This window comes from Corapipo altera, unplaced genomic scaffold, assembly GCF_003945725.1.
Source record: "Corapipo altera isolate COAL_440 unplaced genomic scaffold, ASM394572v1 54, whole genome shotgun sequence".
NCBI classification, from domain to species: Eukaryota; Metazoa; Chordata; class Aves; order Passeriformes; family Pipridae; genus Corapipo; species Corapipo altera.
In genome coordinates this window covers 10,037,040-10,056,960 of record NW_020884902.1, presented here as the reverse complement: position 1 = coordinate 10,056,960, position 19,921 = coordinate 10,037,040, and the positions used below count along the sequence as shown (strand labels likewise).

The 19,921-nt window shown below is 50.3% G+C and overlaps 2 protein-coding genes across 3 annotated transcripts in view; one reads left to right on the top strand and one right to left on the bottom strand.

Moving 5' to 3' along the window:
- PPP2R3A (protein phosphatase 2 regulatory subunit B''alpha) overlaps positions 1 to 18,329 on the bottom strand; it is a 56,356-nt gene extending 38,027 nt beyond the window's left edge. Inside the window, exons 1-3 of one of the 2 annotated variants that reach the window (XM_027650392.1) lie at positions 16,988 to 18,329; positions 16,439 to 16,690; positions 574 to 3,023 (exon numbers count right to left, since the gene is read on the bottom strand). In XM_027650392.1, coding sequence (XP_027506193.1) covers positions 574 to 2,571 — 1,998 coding nt within the window. In that variant the 5' untranslated portion in view covers positions 2,572 to 3,023; positions 16,439 to 16,690; positions 16,988 to 18,329. Of the gene's footprint in view, positions 1 to 573; positions 3,024 to 14,732; positions 14,798 to 16,438; positions 16,691 to 16,987 lie in introns of those variants that run through there. The other variant, XM_027650393.1, reaches the window with a different exon arrangement.
- Positions 18,330 to 19,402: 1,073 nt separating this feature from the next.
- DBR1 (debranching RNA lariats 1) overlaps positions 19,403 to 19,921 on the top strand; it is a 9,031-nt gene continuing 8,512 nt past the window's right edge. The window contains exons 1-2 of the mRNA XM_027650648.1: positions 19,403 to 19,626; positions 19,697 to 19,821. Coding sequence (XP_027506449.1) covers positions 19,430 to 19,626; positions 19,697 to 19,821 — 322 coding nt within the window. The 5' untranslated portion in view covers positions 19,403 to 19,429. The remainder of the gene's footprint in view (positions 19,627 to 19,696; positions 19,822 to 19,921) is intronic.

Below are 19,921 nucleotides of genomic sequence, written 5' to 3'. Positions count from 1 at the left end.
TTCCTGGGAAAACCTACTCCTCATTTGAGAGATACAAGCCATGCAGACTCCACCATGACTCCATGCATTGGGGACAGGGAAAAGAAAATTAAACCTTCCTAGATTTGCCCTTTGTGCCATGAAGGATCTCCCTCTTTAGGAACTAGTGATGAGGAGGACAAGTCTGCTCCAGGATGGGAAAGGGAGAGATGGAACATTCAGATCTCCCTGAACTGGTGAGAGGCAGCCCAATCAATACCTGATCCCAGAAGTAAAGTACTTATTAAAGTAATTATTACTACCCTCTACTACATAGGACTCAATTACACCACAGCCAGCCTACAGGAGCATCAGCAGGAAAGGCTCAAGCTCAAAGGTGAAACTGCCCATCAAGGCCTATTTTGTTTGCTATGGGGCTTTAGTTTCCTTTTTTTGGTTGTGTTTCAGTAAATGCTACAGTTCTGCCAGGTTGAACACATCATTCCACACTGTAGCATCCAAAGCACAATGAATCACTTAGCAGATGTATTTTTTTTTCCACACTTCCCCACGTTTGTTTTACTCACTGTCCCCTCAGAAGTTCGGTTCTCTTACCTTAACCACCTCTGGGGCCTGCTGAATTGAGGCTGGAACAGAGTCTCTGCAGGCAGCCCCAGCATGGCTTTTTTTCCCTGCAAGGAGGGACTGTGAAGGAGTTGCTAAAGTTTCCTGAAGAATCTGCATCACTTCCTTCTCCTTGGACAAGCTCCCCTTGCCTGTCTGGTATTCCACCAGCTCCTGGGCAAAGTCCTCAATGCTTCCCAGGATCCGCAGTAAAAAGGCTTTGTCATCCTCTTCCATTTTGTGACCATTGGTTTCCATGATTTTTGACAGAGAAGAAGGGGGGTCAGCAGGTTTACTTTTGGCCTCCAGAGCCAGAGGTGGAACCTGCCTCCCCTGCCTGCCCAACACCTGCACGCCCGCAGGCTCGCCCTGCTTCTGAGGGGGTTCCCTCAAAGTGCTCTCCATTTTCTGGGAGAAGCACTCCAAGTCCAGCAGCAGTTTGTCTATCTCCTCCTTGTCCACCCTGCTGCACGTCTGGGCTCCTTTGGGGCCACCAGCCTGGGCCCCGTGCAGCACGGAATCCAAGGGTGGTGGTAAAGGAGTCGTGTCCTCGGGAGCAGGGCAGAGCTCGGCATCTCCCACCCGGGCACGCTCTGCTTGAGCATCAGCAGGTCCATCTGAACCAGCAGCTCGCTGGGAGCTGTGCTCCATGCTCTGCCAGCCCCCTCTGTGCTCTGCCCTCTGCCCTTTCCCTGCTGTTCTGTCCCCATCAGCCTCCTCCTCGATGTACAGCGCCTCGGTGCAGGACGCGCCGTCGGGGGGGCTCGGGGCCGCTGGCTGAGGTAGAGCGTCTGTCCCAGCTCTCACACTGCTCTGGGGGGCACTGGGAGGGGGGGTGGGGGTAAAGGCCACAGTACCTGTGTGGAGGGATTGAGAGGTGCTTGTCGGCTCCCCCTGATCTCCTGGCAGAGCCAGAGGACCTGTGCTGGAGGATGGCAGCTGGATGATGTCCTCATAGCGGGGCGGCTGCTCATCCCCGAACACCGGGGCGAAGGGGCTCTGCTGCAAGCCATGGAAGCAGCTCACCAGCTCTGCCCAGTCACTCGCCTCCCTCTGCCCCGGGGGCTTCACCTCCAAGGGCAACTTCTTCAGGTAGGAAGAAAACCTGGTCATCAGGTTCATGTATATCATTTCTGAACTGGGCAGGGGGTCGCTGCTGTTCCCCCCACCCACGCTGTCTGCAGACTTCCTTTTGATGCAATGTTTTATTATGTCTGTGCACTTCTTCAGATCCTCTGAGCACTTGAGCAAGATGTCCAAGCACACCTTGATATCCCCACCAGAAGAACCATCTAGCTTGTGTTTTTCCAAAATCTGGGTAATGAAATTTTCTTCAGAGAAGGCATGAGGGCAGAAGGGAGCCACGGGGCTCACGGTGACTTCTGGAGCATCACTGCCCTCCTGCCACTTCTCCACAGGGGAGGGGCTCTGCAAAAAGCCACATGGAGGGCAGTTCTCATCATTGTTGAGGTGCCCATAAATCAAGTCAAAGTCAAAGGATCGTCTGCTGAAGGATTCTGACCGAACCTTCCTTCCCTTTCTGTAGGCCACATGACTGGAGGAGTTTTTGAGCTTTTCAAAGGAGAACTCCTTTATTTTACCACTGGCAAGGTTTATTGCCTCACCAGTAAAGTCCTTTAAACTGCTGGAGGCTTGCACTGAAGAGCCCTTTTTGATCCTTGGGTTATTTGGGAGGATTTGGTGATAGTCCTCATTTCCAGACAAAGCGAGTCCGTTTTCAGGAAGAGGAATTTTATGGTCCAGGTTGGCATCTTGGACACTGAGCTCTGCACAGACACTGTGGTGGGCGACTATGCAGGTCACCCCACGCCTGAACACCTGGCAGGTGCCCGTGCAGTGGTGCACAGTGTGCTGGGAGTGCTGGTCTATCACCACACTGCTGTAGCAGTTCACAGAGCTCACCAGCAGCCTGTAGGTCGCTGCCATGGCACAGACCACGCTGGGAAGTGAGGCTTCAAAACTCACCATGAACTTCCCAGGGAAAAGTTCACCCCCAGTTCTCACAGCCACACCAGGCTGGATGAAAACATTCAAATGTCAATTGGGAACATCCAAACTACGTGAGGAGCTCCTGCCTGGAGAAGTCTGGAGAGGGTTTGGAGGTACAGTTACAACACTTGGTGCGACTCACATATGGTTTGACTTAAGGCAACTTGATCCTTGTACTCCAAGCAGAAAGCTTTGCTCAGCAGAGGTGCAGCATGAGCTGCTCCATTTCCAAGGGTCCAGGTGCCCTCTCCAGCAGGTGCCATAAAATCCAGCCAGTTCTTAGGCACAAGTGACAAGTCAATGGTTTTTGTTCGACCCCTCTTCTCTCTTTTCGGGTGGGTCAGTAAAAGGCAGACAATCAAGCAGCAGGTACAGACAAAAAATCCACGTACGCCTTTGAGAGTCCCCTCTCACACTGGCAGTGCAGGTCCCTGCAACAGAAACAAAGGTGGGAGTCATTATCATTGCCATGGATTCTGCAGCCTTGTCTGCTACCAAACGTGTGGCACAGAGCACACCACCAACACCCGCTGCACAGAGGGAGAGCAGGCTGATATTCTTCCCTCCCTCACATCTCCCATATAAGAGCAGTGCTGAGGAGCTGGCCTATATTTATACACAGCCTGTCTATGTGCTGCCATTTTAACAGCTCTATTTTAGCCACTCACTAATTTTTTTCAGGCTTGCTTTTTTCCCCTCCCCAGACCGAGCAAAACACTACCTTTAATGCTAACAGAGCAAAACATTTTGATCCTGTTGTGAATTTCTGACTCTAAAGATAAGGCACAGGGCAGTAGAGAAAAGCACTTTCAGGATTTCCAAGCTCTCTGGATTATAAAAAGCTGCAAACAGCCTGCAGCAAAGTAGCTGAATGGCTCTGAGAATGCAGGGCCTTTAGGAAAGGCCACCCTGGCTTCCATTAGCCGTTCACCAAGGTCTCTGCGACCATGGTAAAATATTTTAAGGAGGAATAACTGTTTCCCTTCCTCTTACAACCCATAAATAGCAGCACAGTTAATACAATAAGTCCACTGGAGTAGACATCAAGGATAGTAACGTTTGTATAAAGGTTAAGCCTATGAAAACTAGGAATTGAGTGTTTCACACTTAGCACAGCCATTTCCAGCTGCATTTCCTACCATCAGTCAGAACTGCACCAGAAATAAAAAGCTGTCTAACTTTGTTATGAAAAGATAGGAAATCTCAGATTTAAGGGTCTTGAAATTTAGACATAGATTCATCTTTCTTTGATGCTTCAAATTAAAACACCCCAACAAAATTCTGAGCACCCTCTATTCCTGTGCAAACAGAAATCTATTTCATAAACCATGATTATATCCCAGCTAAGTCACATCACAGCATGGGTTTATTTTGGTTTTTTCAAAGGTAAATATTTCTCTGTTTGAAAGGTCAGCTTTGCACCTGATGAAAGCAGTGCCTTCCCCGCAATTCCATCCCACCTCCTTTAGCTGTAAGCCTGTACAAACGCACCACACAGAAGGGAAGTGCCTGAAGAGCTTGGGGCTGTTCTAATTAGCAACTGGCCACAGCACAAGTCTAAAGGTTCACATTGTAAAGCCTTAACCTGAAACTGAGAAGCACAGATTGAAGAGTGTTTGATGGGTTTGTGATGTGCCCTGTCTGCTCATTGCTGTCCAATGGCCCAGGCAAAGGCAAGGACATTTTGGGTGATATAAAGCACTGAAGCAGTTGATTCAGGATGCAGTAACTGCTCCCAGCGCCCTGCTGGGATCTGAACACGCTGCCACCTGCCCACCAAGCACCGTGGGTGCTGCTCCTCAGCTCCTCCTGTCCCATCCTGCTCCCTCTCCACCCCCTGGCACTGCCCCAGAGCCCCCTGGCAGGGGAGGGCCTCCCCAGGGCTGAGCAGAGCTATGAGGTGTATGAGGTGTGCAAGGTGTGCCCCAGCCACAGCCCTCACTCAGGTGCCAGGGGATGATAAAGGGCAGCAGCACAACCGTTTTCAGCCCCCGGGGTGCTCACACCACCCACACAAACCCAGGGAGAGACTCCACACCCTCCAGTCACTGCTCTCAAGGCTTCACCACCACGTGTGCTAAACCCTCTGCTGAACCAGAGCCACAGTTTAAAACAGCACTGTTGGCTCCCCGATGCCTTAATGGGCTTTGTTCAGACAGGAAAACCTGTGCTCCAAGTCTCCAAAAAGCCCAACGATCCCCAGATTCCCTCCAACACATCCAAGGTAAGAGGTCTGCTGCTTTTTCTTTTCTGAGCATCCATCGACTACAAACAAGCCTTCTGCATTCCCTGAAATAAATGTTAAATAATATTTAGAGAAAGTAGAGGCCTTCAGGACAGCAGGTTTGATGAAGAATTAATATTGCTTCCAAAAAACCATGGGACCTCCTCGGGGCTCCTTCCTCCTCTGTGTCATACAGACAGACTGGTCTTCCTTTTACCAACAAAGAATAGTTTGGGTTTATACCTAATTTGGGAAATAATTACACCTTGATTAAGTTATTCCTTAATTAGAGTAATAATGTATCAGACTCACTGTCTCCCTCTCCTATATCACTCCAAGGGTAATCTCCCTACACACCCATCACTTCCACTGGGACTAAGCCAGTTTCTCCAATCCTTTAAGCCACCTTCAAACACTGAAGCTTTTTGCATCTGTACAATTATTCCACAAGTCCTTCAATGAAAAGGTCTCCTAGATTCCCCTTTTTTTCAGTTGAAATCTGTATTCCCAGCTATGCCCAACAAGAACGCTCTTCCCATCATCTCCACTTCCTATCTCCCAAATAATTTCAGGTGTTTATGCAATGCTTGCTGCACTCTCTAATCCCTTTCCATTTTGCCTGTGTTCCTCTGGTACAATCACAAACCAGCATAATCCAAACACCAATTTGCCAAGGCCAACACAGGATCACTCCCTCCTGCCTCTGTTGTCGGCACCTTTTACTGCTGTGTCAGAGAATAATCAAACAATCAGCAGCAAAATCCCAACATCCTCTTTTCAGCCAGTTTAACTGCTGTCTCCTCAGTGGTTATTTACTAATTGCTTTATTATCACTGTCTGTAGAAACATGCTCAGGTTCTTCCAGGGCCAGAGTAGCACAAATCCTTACAGGTGCAAAGTAGAAACTATTTTTCTTATTTTCCCATTGCCTTGACCCAGGTAGCACAGGTCCAGCTCACAGCTTTATTTGAGAGGGATCCACTGAACATGATCCAGCACATAAACCTAGTGAGGACAAAACCTAACAGTATCCCTGTTCCCAGATCTGGGAACCTGGCCTCAAGCTGAGCTTGACTGGGCTTTTGTTGGGACTTTTGGTGGGTGGCTAAAACCTACTATTTATGAGTAGAATGAAAAGACCAAATGCACCAAGAAACTTTCTTACTTGGTTCTTTCCAGGCTGCAGAAAGGATCTGTGATTGGGATTGCTGCCATGAAACCAAGCCCAGCCCCGAGGCGATAGGGCTGGCTCCACAACACAAACTGTCCATGAATAGGGCTTCTTGTGGGACTGCAGAATAATGCTTTATATCTGTCCTATCTGCAAGATGACATGAATCACTTTGCAAAGGAAAAAATTATTGCAGATACTAATGATATAAAAGGTTATTCTATAAGACACACAAGAAATCCTATTCATGCAAAGATTTCGCAGGAGTTCAATAACTGAACAATGACAATCTGTTTGGATGGGGACTGTCAGCCAGTGTTTGACTGACTTGCAAACTGAAGTCTAGAAAAAGCTGCAGGACGTGGCTCTAGTGCCCCTGAAGGCCTCAAATTCAGCCAAAATCTTCTTGAACCCTTATCTTGAGCACTAGCAACAGAAATTAGAAACCACCATAACACACAGCATGGAGCAAACCAGCCCTTCCCACACCAGGACACGGCACAGGATCACTGGGCAACTGCTCGTGTCCATGGAAGATCAACCTCCAGCTGGGTTCTCTTGCAAAAGGAAACAAAGACAGAACAACAGGTTTGCCTCTTGGACAGTCCCCAGCACAGTTTCAGAAGTGTCACCTCACCTCTGTAATCAGGTGTCAGGTATTATCCTCTTAAAGGATCTCAGGGTACCAAAAAGCAAATTTTAAGTGCATCCTCTTATTCGGAAATGCTTGATTTTTGTTTAGAGTTTACTGAACAAAGCAGATTTGGGAGCAAACTATATTGATTCCAGAAGACAAATGTGGGCAAATAACAAAGCAATGCCTTCTTTCAAATGAATTTTTATGACAAATCCACTTCTGCTGAATTAAGCAGAAATTTTACAACTAGACATTTAATAAATGATTTTGAACCCTGTCAAAGGAGCTGATTTACAATTTGCTATCACTTGCACAATTAATTACCTTCCAAAATGAACAGGAGACTAAAAAGAGTAACATTTCTTCCTACACTGAAGTTCAGAGAAAAAAAAAAATCTAACCATCTGAGTTGCTCCTCTGCTCTGTACTTCTTACATACTTACATACTTTGATGTCCTCAGTAGTAGCAGAACTTTTTTGTACATGGGACTTAGGTGGGAACTGCAGCTGTGCTAAACTTGACAACCCTCAGGACCAGCAGAAATTTGCTGCACGTGCCTACATTTCAGGCACAGTAAAACAAACTGTTCACAATTACACCTGAACAGTTTTGGGATCAGAGGGGCTATGATACCACTGACACTGCCAAGGCAACCAGAGTTCAGTTCCAAGAGCTTTTAGCTCCAGTCTGTGCTTCAGAGACTGCAACAAACTGGGATGGCAACAAATCCTGCCTTGCCTCCTAACCCAGGTCAGAGGATGTGACCTGCTCAGACTGAGCACTCCTGTTTGAACCAGAGGAACTCCTTCATAGCCTCAAGTGCTTCAATATTTACTTACATGCACTCTAGAAAAGGGGGCATTATTTCCCATTTGAGTGTGTTCCACACCAGGTTCCAGCAAACAGCTATCCCACTTTCTTGTGCTAAATTAAAAGGGCTTTCAGGAAAACAAATCTCCTCACCTGCAAGTACTGACACAATATAATCAAATCACCTCTTAGCCTTTACCAGAACTGCCAGGGAGAGTCTGGAAGAGAGATGTCTCCAGAGTCTTTGCTATAAGTTATTTTCTGAGTTCTGTGTGCAATTTGCTCCTGTTCTTACAAAACACATAGAAGGGGTGGGATTCCTCTCCCTCACCCACACAGCAGTGAAGTGTTAGGTGCTGGGTGTAGGCAATGCAGAGAGGCAGGCACCTCAAAAACAAAAATCAACCCACTGAACTTAAAAACCAATCTCATTTTGAGATGACCAGTTACATCAGATGAATCTCATCCCTTAGGATGACACAAGAACACAGGAAAAACTGTGTCTGTCTCTGACAGTGGCCAAATGCCAATGCTCAAGGAATAGTATTAGAAAGACACACGATATTTCCTAGGAGTGCTCTCCTGGCCTCCAGCTGCTTGCAGTTCTGGAGAACTGTGCAGCTGGATGTGCTTTCTGAGCACTTACTAACCTTCAGAGGATTTCCCTCCTGTGTGCTTGAGCACCCCCCAGATTCAACAGAAATATTTTGCGTCCAGAGGATCTTCCGAGGAGACATTCCAGCACCTACCACACCTTTTAACTGTGTCACTCACAAGCTCCAATATGTCAGGATCTTTTTCTGAGAGAGAGCACAAACATTAGACCTGCACTGCACATTGTCCAAAGCATTCCTGAATTTACACAATTCCATGTCCCTCTGCCTCCTCTTTCCTGAGATTATTAGCCCTTGCTTACCCAGCTGTTTGTGTGCAGAAGCCACTTTGCACCTTGGATCACTTCCACTGCTGCTCTCATAAGCTTTTCTGGTTCAACTACACACTTTAAGACACAGGAACACAAGCTGGGCACAACACCCAGATCAGATGAGAACCACACGCAGAAATTAATCTTTGAACTGCCTTTCAAAAGTCAGTATTATCCCTGTGCAGTGCTCTTTCCCCTTCCAAGCCTCACTGTTTTCAGATAACACATTCTCAAATGTCTGCTGGCAGAACCACCTGGGTTAATTCATACATTCTGTCCCTCTTCCTACCTGTCTTCCAAGAGGAAACAAAGCTACTATTGTCCTTTGGAAACTGTGCAGGGACCTACTGAGAGAACACTCTGCAAGAGGAAGGTGTTCACTCTTAGAGTGATTTTCATACAGCCTCAGAAAAAGGGTTCAGAGATGAGCAACAAAAATGATCCAAAGGTCTTGAAGAGCTTGTCTGTGAGGAATGAGGGAGCAGGACCAGGCACCTCAGACTGGAAAAGAGGTGACTTCAGAAGAATACAACAATCTACAAAATCATGGGTGGCATGGAAAGGGTAGAGGGGTCTGACTGTTCACCTTCTCCTCCAATATAACCACCAGGTGATCAATGCCACCAGAAGCAGGTTAAAACAGGCACACAGGGAGCAAAGCTGTGAAATGTCCCATCAAGGGATGACATGGACACAGAAAGGTTCTGGGAAACCAAGGGACCATGTTTGAACACCTCCTCTGCCAAAAGCTACCACCTTTTGCATGGCCATCACTTGATACCCTTTCATTCTTGCTGTGTTGGGGTGACAAAATAAACAGGGAACAATTACTTCATATCCCCAGGGTTGCAGATTGCTATCACAGTCCCTCCTCTTATCATCCATGTATTTTCCAGGCTAAGCTCCAGTTTATTTGGTTGCTGTTTTTACATAAGCTCTTCAATCAGGTGCTTTTCCCTGATCTCAACTACAACTCTTTGGAGAGGGGAGTGTGTCTGCCCCTAACTTTTGAAGGGGTATGTTATTCATTACACAAAACCATCACGGATTTACAGCATGGCATTCTGGTTTGCTCCCTCTCCTTTTCCTAGAGATCTGTCATTTCTATTTGCCTTTTTACTTTTTTTTGTCTGCTGCTGAGTTTCACCAAGTTTTATCTGCATTACTTAAAAGATCTCTTTCCTGAAGGGCACAGATTCCCATGAGCTCATCACTGCACAGACACAGTTGTTTATCCCTGTGCACATAATTTTACATCCACGGGTATCAAGTACCACTTGCCTACAACCAACTATTGCAAGAACCTTCTGTAACTCCAGCCAGCTCTTGTTTCTGCTCCCTGAATTCCGTGTTTTTCAGCATATACTGTCACTTCATTACTCAGCCTCTCTTCCAGGCCATTTATAACTATGCTGAAATCACAAGCCTGAACACAGATCCCCCTGGGACTGCACCAGTGATCACTCTTCACTGGAACAGCTGACAGTCCTTCCCACACCTTTCCAGGTATTAATTACCGGAAAAGCTACACTCCTATTCCATGGCAGTTCATTTCCTGTGAGAGGCATTAACAAAGTCCTTTGTTAACCTCTCCCTGAAAATCCAGAGACAGCAGAATTCTTGCTTGTTTGTCTCTTGTGCCTTCTTGTCAAAGAGCTTCAGAGCATCGAACTTTACCAGCTGTAGCTGCACTTGAGCACTCCCTCGGTGAACCGTGGGGGTCACTGCAAGGGGAGCACTTATCAAGCCAGGCTTCCAGGCACACATGACCTTGAGAATCACCGACCCTGACAGGGTGATTAACAACTGCTCTGCAGTCAGTGTGGGCTCGGAGAAGTCCAGTTTTACATTAGGAAATCTGTTGTGATAGATTTACCCTAAAAAAAAATCCCCCAACACTAACTTAAATACAACCTGTCCGCGTTTCCAGCAGCAGCCTAAGGCAAGCCCAGCACTCAGATTTCAGCTAGTATCAATAATAACAGTCTGCACTGGCTTTAAAAATAAACCTGGCACTAGACCTTAAACTATTGTTCTAAATTACTGACTAGCCATCAGTGAATGCAGTATTACTCAGTGCAATTCCTTCAGGTTAAGTCACAGGGTAATCCAATATTCCAGTGCCTCTGTCCTCTTCACAAACACCCCCACACAGGTCCTCGAACACAAGCACACCAGAACTCTGCTGTGCAGCACTGATGGATGGGCTGTGCAAAGCCTGTCATTGCAGAGGAGGTGGTTAATAATATCAAGAAAGCTGTCACCCTTTTCAGCTTTTCTGAAACACCTTCCTTCAACTTTCTGTTTGCGCAGTCTTGGAACTAAAAGTGACCAGACAGGAATTTGTGCCCCATGAGACTGGTTTCCAGTTATACAGATGAGACACCAAGAGAGTAAAAGCTCACACGAGTTTTCCACATAATGCCAACCCATTATGCATAAATACTTTGCCAACTAATAATTGTTCCAGCCCCGTGTCTGTGCAGAACCCCCTTTTAACCTCTCTCACTTAGCAGGCCCCCAGTACATTAACGAACATGAAGCTCAGCAAGGCACGAGAAAAAACAATGTTAAAGCCTGAGCTCTGACATGCTGACAGAAAATGAGGTGACCAACCAGCAAAACACTGGAGGTGAACAAGCTCCAAAAGCACATAATTAGCAAGGCTCAGAGCAGAGGTCAGAAAGCCTGCTTGGTTAAGTAATGTGTCTCCTGGCTGTTTATAAGCTTATATGGAAAGAGGCAATTTCATATTAGCAAGATACATTTATTTTCCCTGGAATGTTAATTTAGTATTAATAGTATCCAATTGCTTTACACAAATTACAGTGATTTTACTTAAGTGTTAAAACAATAAAGGAAGAGTTGTGTCCAAGACAGCATTCCCTCAGTCACTGACCTTGCTGATACTGAGGTTACAATCTACAGATTCCCTGAAACCATCTTAGGAAACTTACTTGGAAGTTCCATTTCCCCTGTAGCAAACTAGCCACATGCTAGTGATCTGCAGAGGAAAATACATTCTTAATTTAATAACAACTAAAACAAAAAATTGTTTTCATTCACTGCCCATCTATTCAGAGCTCATGCATTTCTCATTGCTGTCCTATCCAACCTCTTCATGTCTTATCTCTCACACTGCTCTTTACTCATTCAGGTCCTCAGGCATTCAGGATTTGGGTCGAGTTCTCTTTGTCTGAGGTGACAGGCCATTTCTCCAGGCTGGTTCCCAGCTGGAGCACTGTAGCTCTTCCCTGGGTCAGCAGTGAGAAGCTCTGGCTGGGTGCTGCACTGCCATCTCTCCTCCAGGCACAATCCCAGGAGCACTGAGCAGGCAGTCATTCCCTGCAGTCACACCTTCCACAAGCCCGTTCCTGCCTGGCTCCCTCTCGCACTGGGAAGAGGAGCAGCTGTTGAAATGTAACAAATTACACCAAAAGGTGCAGCACGTCCTGGCATCCAACGAGTCTGGCACTGCTACAGCTCCTTCTGCTGTGCCTTCCGTGAGCCACCCCAGAGGCACAGATCAAAGCAACACAGGATTTAAGGGAGCACAACTTTTCTACTCCCTTTCCTCTCCCAAGGAAAATGAAGGGTGTTTTAGCCTGTCGCCCCTGTAAGACAGAGGAAGCAATTTCCCCTGTATCTTTACTAACCCAGGGAGCTTTACAAAACAAAACAAAAAAATCTTCCATTTGTTTCTTTTCCACGTGTATTCAAACAGAACCAGGTTAAAAAGACAAGAGATACACACAGAAAAAAACAAACTGAAAACCAGATAAATGTAAAGCCTCCCTTATTTTAGGTGAACAGCCAAGTCACATTCACGAAGCTGCATGTTCATTGAACAGTCATTTTTAAGTAGCCTGTGTTTTACATGTGTGACCTCAGGTATTGCCTCCTGCATCCTATTCATAGGCTACTCTACAATCAGAATTATTAATTTCTCCATCAGTAGAGTATTTACATGCTACTCAAACACTGACTTATTTTCCAGTGTTATCCTCACTTTACACCGCAAAGGGAATACATCAGGTGTTGGTGCTCAAGGCCTGATTTTCTAAAGTATTTGACATTACAGAGTGTTTCATATGGTCTAAGCAAAGCACCTGCTGAATCACAACTGCCCTGACAGTGGTACAGCAGAAATTCCACAAACCAGACCCAGGGACAGAAGCAGCAGAGGAAATAGAGCAGTGAAGTCTGGTAGAAGAATCTTGTCCCTTAACACACATGACAAGAGTTCTTTATGACAGCACTCAACTACCTTAACTACGGATGAGAAAATTCCCTTCCTCCCACAGTTCTACTTTACTGTCCGGTTTCTAAGCTCTAATTTAGCCTTCAGAAAAGTTCATTGTAACAGGAGAAAGCCTGGTCTTATGGGGAAGAAAAGCACACAGGCATTTAAGTGAAATCAGTCTTGGAAAACATTTACACAACGAAGGCAAAACAACCTCTGTCCTGCACCAGGAGGTACCAAGTTCAGAGTTACCTGCAGTCAGGTTTTCTGTGTAATTCGAGGGGGAACAAGTTCCCTCATGGAGAACTGTCCTCACTAAAACCAAAAAACAACCAACCAACACTCACCCCACCCCTCAAAAGAAAGGGAAAACAAATTCCACTGTGCAGCATCATATTTATACCTCCAGGGCTACCAGCAGCGAGCGTCAGACCACAGGGCTCCACCACAGACTGCCTGAACCACATTATTCATCACCTGCTCCACAGGTTGCAGCTGAAGGAAATGAAGTAGATGCTTTTGCAGTGAATCTCTGCAGTGTTTGGCAGTCACAAGTCGGTCAGCTGTAATTTGAGGCACTTTCCCCACAGCTACCTTTAACATTGCACCTCGGTGCAAGTTAGCAGCACAAAATAATACGACACATGACAGCGGTTGCAAAGGTCTAGGTAATGGAAACTGGCCTTGTGCCAGCAGGGAACTTCGACTTTTCTCTTTCATTTTATATTAAGGCAAATATAAATCAGCTGCAACTGATACACAGTGTTACCGTTTCAAGATACAGAAACAGCGGGGAAAAAACCAAGTAGCCCACCACTGTCTGTTGCTTCAACTTCTCAGTATGCAGCAGACTTTAAATACATAATTTTACAGAACTAAAAGAAGTCTAACATTACTGACCATCTCCTCTAAGTTCTTAGGAAAATAGCTTCTCCACACACAACCTGTGTGAGCAGATCTACCGAGTTCGGGAGATTCAGAAGGAATAATCAAGAGAAGAGGTGGCTATTTTCAGTAAGTGCTTGGAAGATTTATTTCCCGAAGTAGGCATCACATCATGTGGCCTAAAGGCATGAGACCACCACCAAGGAAAATGTACCCAGCCTTGCAGGCAGCACTACAATAGCAAACAGCCTGGGGACTACCTGCCTCTTGGATCCTTCCCTAGCCCACATTTACTGGGAAGATGGGAGCACAAAACAGCACATCTCCCAGGGTTTCCTTCTTCAGTGTGAAAAACAGAGGTAATATAATTAGTCTGAAGCTTAAAAATATTTACGTTACTCGAGACCAGTGGAGTCTGATGACCTGCAGAGAGAGTTACTCCAGCAGGAACACCTCCTTCATAAATCATTCCATTTGTTACTCAATCTCAGTTTTACAAGGTTATGCTCAAATTAATCTTGAATTCATCTGCCCGTGAAACAAGGAGTCTTGCAGCCAAAGCTGTTCCCTTTCCTGCTCACGAAGAAATACTTCGGGGAAAAAAAATTAAATCCTACTTTCACGACCACATAGTCATTCACAACCGCACCGAGGACAATCGCAGGTCCAGCTCCCAGGAGCGGTCATAAAACCAGCACAGCCTGAGGAGGGGTGAGCCTTCAGCGGCGTTACCTCCGGCGACACAGCCACCGGCACCGCGGGACACGCCGGGCTGGGAACACGCCGTGCTCGAAAGCCGCTGCGCCTCAGCCCTTGGGGAAAACTCTCCCGGGACCGTTCCCAGCCCCGGCCTCTCCACCCGGCGGAGCGCCGGGGTCTGCGGGGCGAGCGGCACCGCCTCACGCGGGTCCCGGCACCGCTGCGCCCGCAGCTCCCCGGGACACCCCGGCAATCCCCCAGGGACACCCCGACGGAACCTCCCGGGACACCCCGATGGACCCTCCGGGGACACCCCGACGGACCCTCCCGGGACACCGTGACGGACCCCAAGGGACACCCCAAGAGCCGCTCCCGGACTCGGCAGCGCCACTCCCGCGCCGGCTCCTCACCGACCGACACCGCCCCGGGGCCCCCCGCGCGGGCCCTGAGGGGACCCCCACCCACGGCCGCCCCTCCGCCTCGACCCCCGCTCCTCCTCCCCGAGCCCCCGGGACCCTGATCCCCCGCCTCGGGCCCTCCGGTACCCGCGGCGGCAGCGCCCCGTCCCGTCCCATGCCGAGCCGAGCCGCCGCTCCCGCCGCTGGGCGCGCTCCGCCGCCCGCTCCGGCCGCCCCTTCCGCACGGCCGGGCCCGCCCAGAGCCGCGGAGCGGGAGCGGGAGGAGGAGGAGGAGGAGCAGGGGCTGGGGAGAAGGAGAAGGAGGAGGGTGGTCCCGCCTCAGCGAGCCCCCGGCTCCCTCTCTCCCTCACCGCCAGCCCCCCGCCTCAGCCCCGGCCTGCGGTTCGCCAGCCACCGCGGACGGTGGTTTTTATTTTCCCCTCATGAAATCCACCAACGATTATAGAATCGTAGAATCGTCAAGGTTGGAAGAGACCTTCGTGATCATCCAGTCCGACCATCAACCCAGCACTGCCACCGTAACCCCTAAACCACCAAACCACATCGCCCAGCACCAGATCCAGACGCCTCTTTAACACCCGCAGGGATCGTGACTCCACCGCCTCCCTGGGCAGCCCACTCCAATGCCTGACCATCCTAACAGGGAAAATTTTTTTCTGATACTTCACCTGAATCCCCCCTGTCTTAGTTTGAGGCCATTTCCTCGGTCCCCTGCAGGCACGGCAGAAGGGACGGGCCCCCAACTCAGCACACCGTGCTGTCAGGGAGCTGAGGTCACCCCTGAGCCTCCTCTTCTCCAGACTGAACAGCCCCAGCTCTCTCTGCTGCTCCTCGTAAGACTTGTTTTCCCTTCCACAAGCCTTGCTGCCCTTCACTGGACAGGCTCCAGCCCCTCAGCATCCTTTTTGAAGTGAGGGGCTCAGAGCTGAATGCAGGACTGGTGCAAGTTTACTGAGGGTGGCTTCATCTCTTTTGCTCCAGCGGGTTTCTAGCCCTCATGGGCCATCAGTGGTGCCCTCTAGCAAAGCAGCTTCCTCAGGGAAAAGGTACAAATAAGAGGGAGAAGAGCTCTGTTGGTGCAGCTGGAAGGGGGAGGCAGCTGCAGCACCAGTGCCTCAGCCCAAAGCAGGCCCTGTGTTGGCAGCGTGTGTTCCTGCACTGCAGATTGGATCGTGTTGCAATTATCAGACACCATCTGTGGAGGAGGCGCCCAGCGATACCTGAACACTGCTGCAGGTGAGCCCTGTGATATTCAGGCCAACCTTGTGGAGCCTTTTCCTAAGACAGCTCCCAACTTATCTGGCTGCAGCAGCCTCTCCCTTCAGTCACACACACACACTGATCTGCCACCCCACATGCCCTCATGGGGCATCTCAAAATCTCAGCTGGAACACTTGCACCTCCATCATATCTCCCTCTCTTTCACAAACACTGTCTCCCAGCACTTCTCCTTGTACCTCCCTTGTCCCATGCTGTCCCTCCCCAAAAGTCAAATACAGATGCCTCCCTTTTGCTGCACCTCTTCATTTTAGGATTGTCTAAATGTACTAGAAATCTTTTAGTATATCCTAAAAACACAAGAAAACACCTGACAGAAAAGTCTTCAAAAGCTCCTCTCATTCCATTCTCAGAGGATGAGGGAAACAACCCTGTCATCCACAGCCCCTTAGAATGCCCTTCATTCTTCCTCATTTCCCTGGAGAGGAAAACTGAACTACTTCAATGGCACTAAATTATCACAGTTGACTCAGGAAAAAACCATTACTCACTGGTCATTGTAGGCAGGCAACAGCCAAAAGGGCAAATACCTCCTACCCAAGCAATCCACTGACCTGAGCCTGTTTCGTGGGACTCCTCCCTTCTTGGCCTCCCAGTTCCTTCCCCTGCCGTGCAGGACAGGATGTGCACTTGGTCACTTTGGAGAAGTGCAGGTGCTCTGCTGCAGGACTGGACACCCAGGCACGAGACACAGGCACCAGCACATCAGGGCAGGGGACTGTGACTGCAGAGCCAAACACATGTCAGTCATGCGGTGGAAGAGAGCTGTGCTTCAGTCACATGGGCTTTTAAACAGTCCTGAAGGGCTGAACAAAATCACAATAACATAGTTAAGCATTAACTTGCTGTGACTTACCCTGTAAATAGTAGCATGGCTGATTCCCTTTGTGCTCTGGAAAGGACAGAGCGGTTTTGCTCAGTGAACACTGAGTTAAATTAAGGATGTTGAGATGCAACATGAACAGTGTACAAATACAAAAATGCTACAATATAAAAGACCCTTATAGGCTTTATTGTGCACCAGTTCACTTGGGATAAGGAGCATAAGGAGTATGAGAAATTAGCCTGAGCTAACAAACTCAGGAATCACAGTGTCAGTTTACCTTGCCTGGCTGGGGATGAATTTGGGTAGGCAGGAGTCTCAGGAAGGCCCTTGAGCTGCTGTATCCTGAGTAAGGTGTTATCTTCCAGAGACTCACAGACCTTTTCTGTCTTTTACCCCTTCCTTTCGGGAAGTCTGAGACATGGCAAATGTGAGAGACTGCTGTTCTTCCCCAGGGAGCTGGAAATCTTTCCCAGGAGATGCATTGGACTGGCTGAGTTCTCACACTACGCCCAGGTAGGTCTCGGCAAGGTTATGAAAGTGCCAAAAGCACCCAGAACGCTCCCGTATATGCTTTTCCCTTGGAGACTTGTGGGGTTTGAAAGGCACAGGAACTTTCCCCTTCACTTGAGCTGAGCTTGGATGAGCCCCAAAGAACACAGAGTAACCCAACATTGTGAAATTATGAAATGTAGGAGACAACACTCATATTTTCTTAGTATCAAGAGAGAGGCCATTATATAATACTTGCTACAGTGGGGGAACAGGAATGTCTGCTTGGTTCCATGATTACAGGGGAGGCAGTAGCAAGTTAATGCTTAACTACGTCCTTGCGATTTTGTTCAATCCCTCAAAGACTTAAAAAAACCCCCAAACCAGTCTTGGAGTGGAATCTTGGAGCAGAAAAAGTCTGGAGAGGTTTTATTACGTGACACACAGATACCACCCTGTGATCCAATCCACTGCCCTGCAAAAGGAGAAATCAGCGCTCTCCAAAGAGGGAGCCTGTCAGTCTGTGAGGAAAAGGGGAGATGCCTGATTGCTCACCCTGCCTCCTACGCACTTGCCCTGGTGAAGTCACTGGCTGTTCCTGTCCTTGGGTGCTGCTAAATTCCAAGAAGCCAGTGCTTGGCTCTGCCAAAGCCACGCCTGCCTGATGCTGAGCTGGCAGGGCCAAGCACTGCGGGGATGGTGAATCCCTTGCAAACACCAACTGGGCCTTTATCGGCACAAATGCCAGGTGGGAGCTGGCAGAGCCACTGCTTGTGCTGCTCTGCTGCTGCTCCACTGACACTCTGCTCCTGGTCTTTGAGCCGTCTGATGAGACTGAAGCTCCTGCTGGTTCCTGCAGGGCAGTGCCTGGTGGGTGCTGTAGGGCCAGGGGAGCTGGGCAGCTCCCCTTGTGCAGCCCCTGTACCTCTGCAGGGGCTCCTGCCCACTGCCAAGGGCACCAGAGGTCTGTACAACACGCCGGTGTGTGCGAGATGGGCCATTTTTAACTGGTTATGGACCGTGGGCTCATCACCATACCCAGGGTGAAGGTCCCACCTGCCAGTCACAGAAATCACTGAGGTTGGAAAGGATCTCTGAAACCACCAAGTCCACACTGTGCCCTTGTCCCCCAGCCCAGAGCACTGAGTGCCACATTCAGCTGTTCCTTGGACACCTCCAGGGATGGGGACTCCACCACCTCCCTGGGCAGCCCCTTCCAGTGCCTGATCACCCTTTTTCTGTGAAGAAAGTGCCACAGAACGGATAAGGCTGGAAAGGACCAGCAGAGGTCACCGGGCAGGGCCCCCTAGAGCCCGGGGCACCCGGTGATGAAGGGGCTGGCCCAGGGAGCCGTGGTTGGGTCTCCCCGGGGGCAGTGGCTCCGGGGGCGGTGTCTCCCCCGCTCCGTTATGCCCCCACCCTTCGTTGTGTCTCCCCGGGGGCGGTGGTTCCCCCCGTTCCATTGTGTCCCCCCCGTTCTGCCGTGTCCCCCCCGTTCCATTGTGTTCCCCCCGTTCCGCCGTGTCCCCCCCGTTCCACAGTGTCTCCCCATTCCATGGTGTCTCCCCGCCCCGCCGTGTCCCCCCATTCCATGGTGTCCCCCCATTCCATGATGTGACACCATTCCATGGTGTCTCCCCATTCCATGGTGTCCCCCCGCCCCGCCGTGTCCCCCCGTTCCATGGTGTCCCCCCGTTCCATGGTGTCCCCCTCGTTCCCCGGTGTCCCCCCCGTTCCCCGGTGTCCCCCCGTTCCCCGGTGTCCCCCTCGTTCCCCGGTGTCCTCCCGTTCCCCGGTGTCCCCCCCTTCCCCGGTGTCCTCCTCGTTCCATGGTGTCCCCCCGTTCCACGGTGTCCCCCCGTTCCCCGGTGTCCCCCCCGCTCCATGGTGTCCCCCCGTTCCATGGTGTCCCTCCGTTCCGCCGTGTCCCACCGTGTCCCCCCCGTTCCCCGGTGTCCCCCCTGTTCCATGGTGTCCCCCCCGCCCCGCCGTGTCCCCCCGTTCCCCGGTGTCCCCCCTGTTCCCTGGTGTCCCCCCCGTTCCCCGGTGTCCCCCCCGTTCCCCGGTGTCCCCCCCAGTTCCCCGGTGTCCCCCCCGTTCCCCGGTGTCCCCCGTTCCATGGTGTCCCGCCGTGTCCCCGCCCCGCGGCTCCCCCGGCCCGTGTGCCCTCACGGCGCAGGCGCGGCGGTGACGCGGAAGGGCCGCGCGGCGCGTGCCCGGAGCGGCGGCGATGAAGGTGGCGGTGGCCGGGTGCTGCCACGGCGCCCTCGACAAGATGTACGAGACGCTGGAGCTGCTGCAGCGGCGGCACAACGTGCGGCCCGACCTGCTGCTGTGCTGCGGGGACTTCCAGGCGGTGCGCAACGAGGCGGACCTGCGCTGCATGGCCGTGCCGGCCAAGTACCGCCACATGCAGACCTTCTACCGGTGAGCGCCCGGCCCGGCCCGGCCCCGGCCCCGCGGGCCGGCCGGTGCAGCAGCTGCCGTGTCTCCGCAGGTACTACTCGGGAGAGAAGAAAGCGCCGGTGCTCACCGTGTTCATCGGCGGCAACCACGAGGCTTCCAACCACCTGCAGGAGCTGCCCTACGGCGGCTGGGTGGCCCCCAACATCTACTACCTGGGTAAGGGCTTTGCCCTCAGCCCCGGCCTGGACCCGGCCCCTTTCCAGCCCCGACCCCTTTCCAGCCCCGGCCCCTTTCCAGCCCCGGCCCCTTTCCAGCC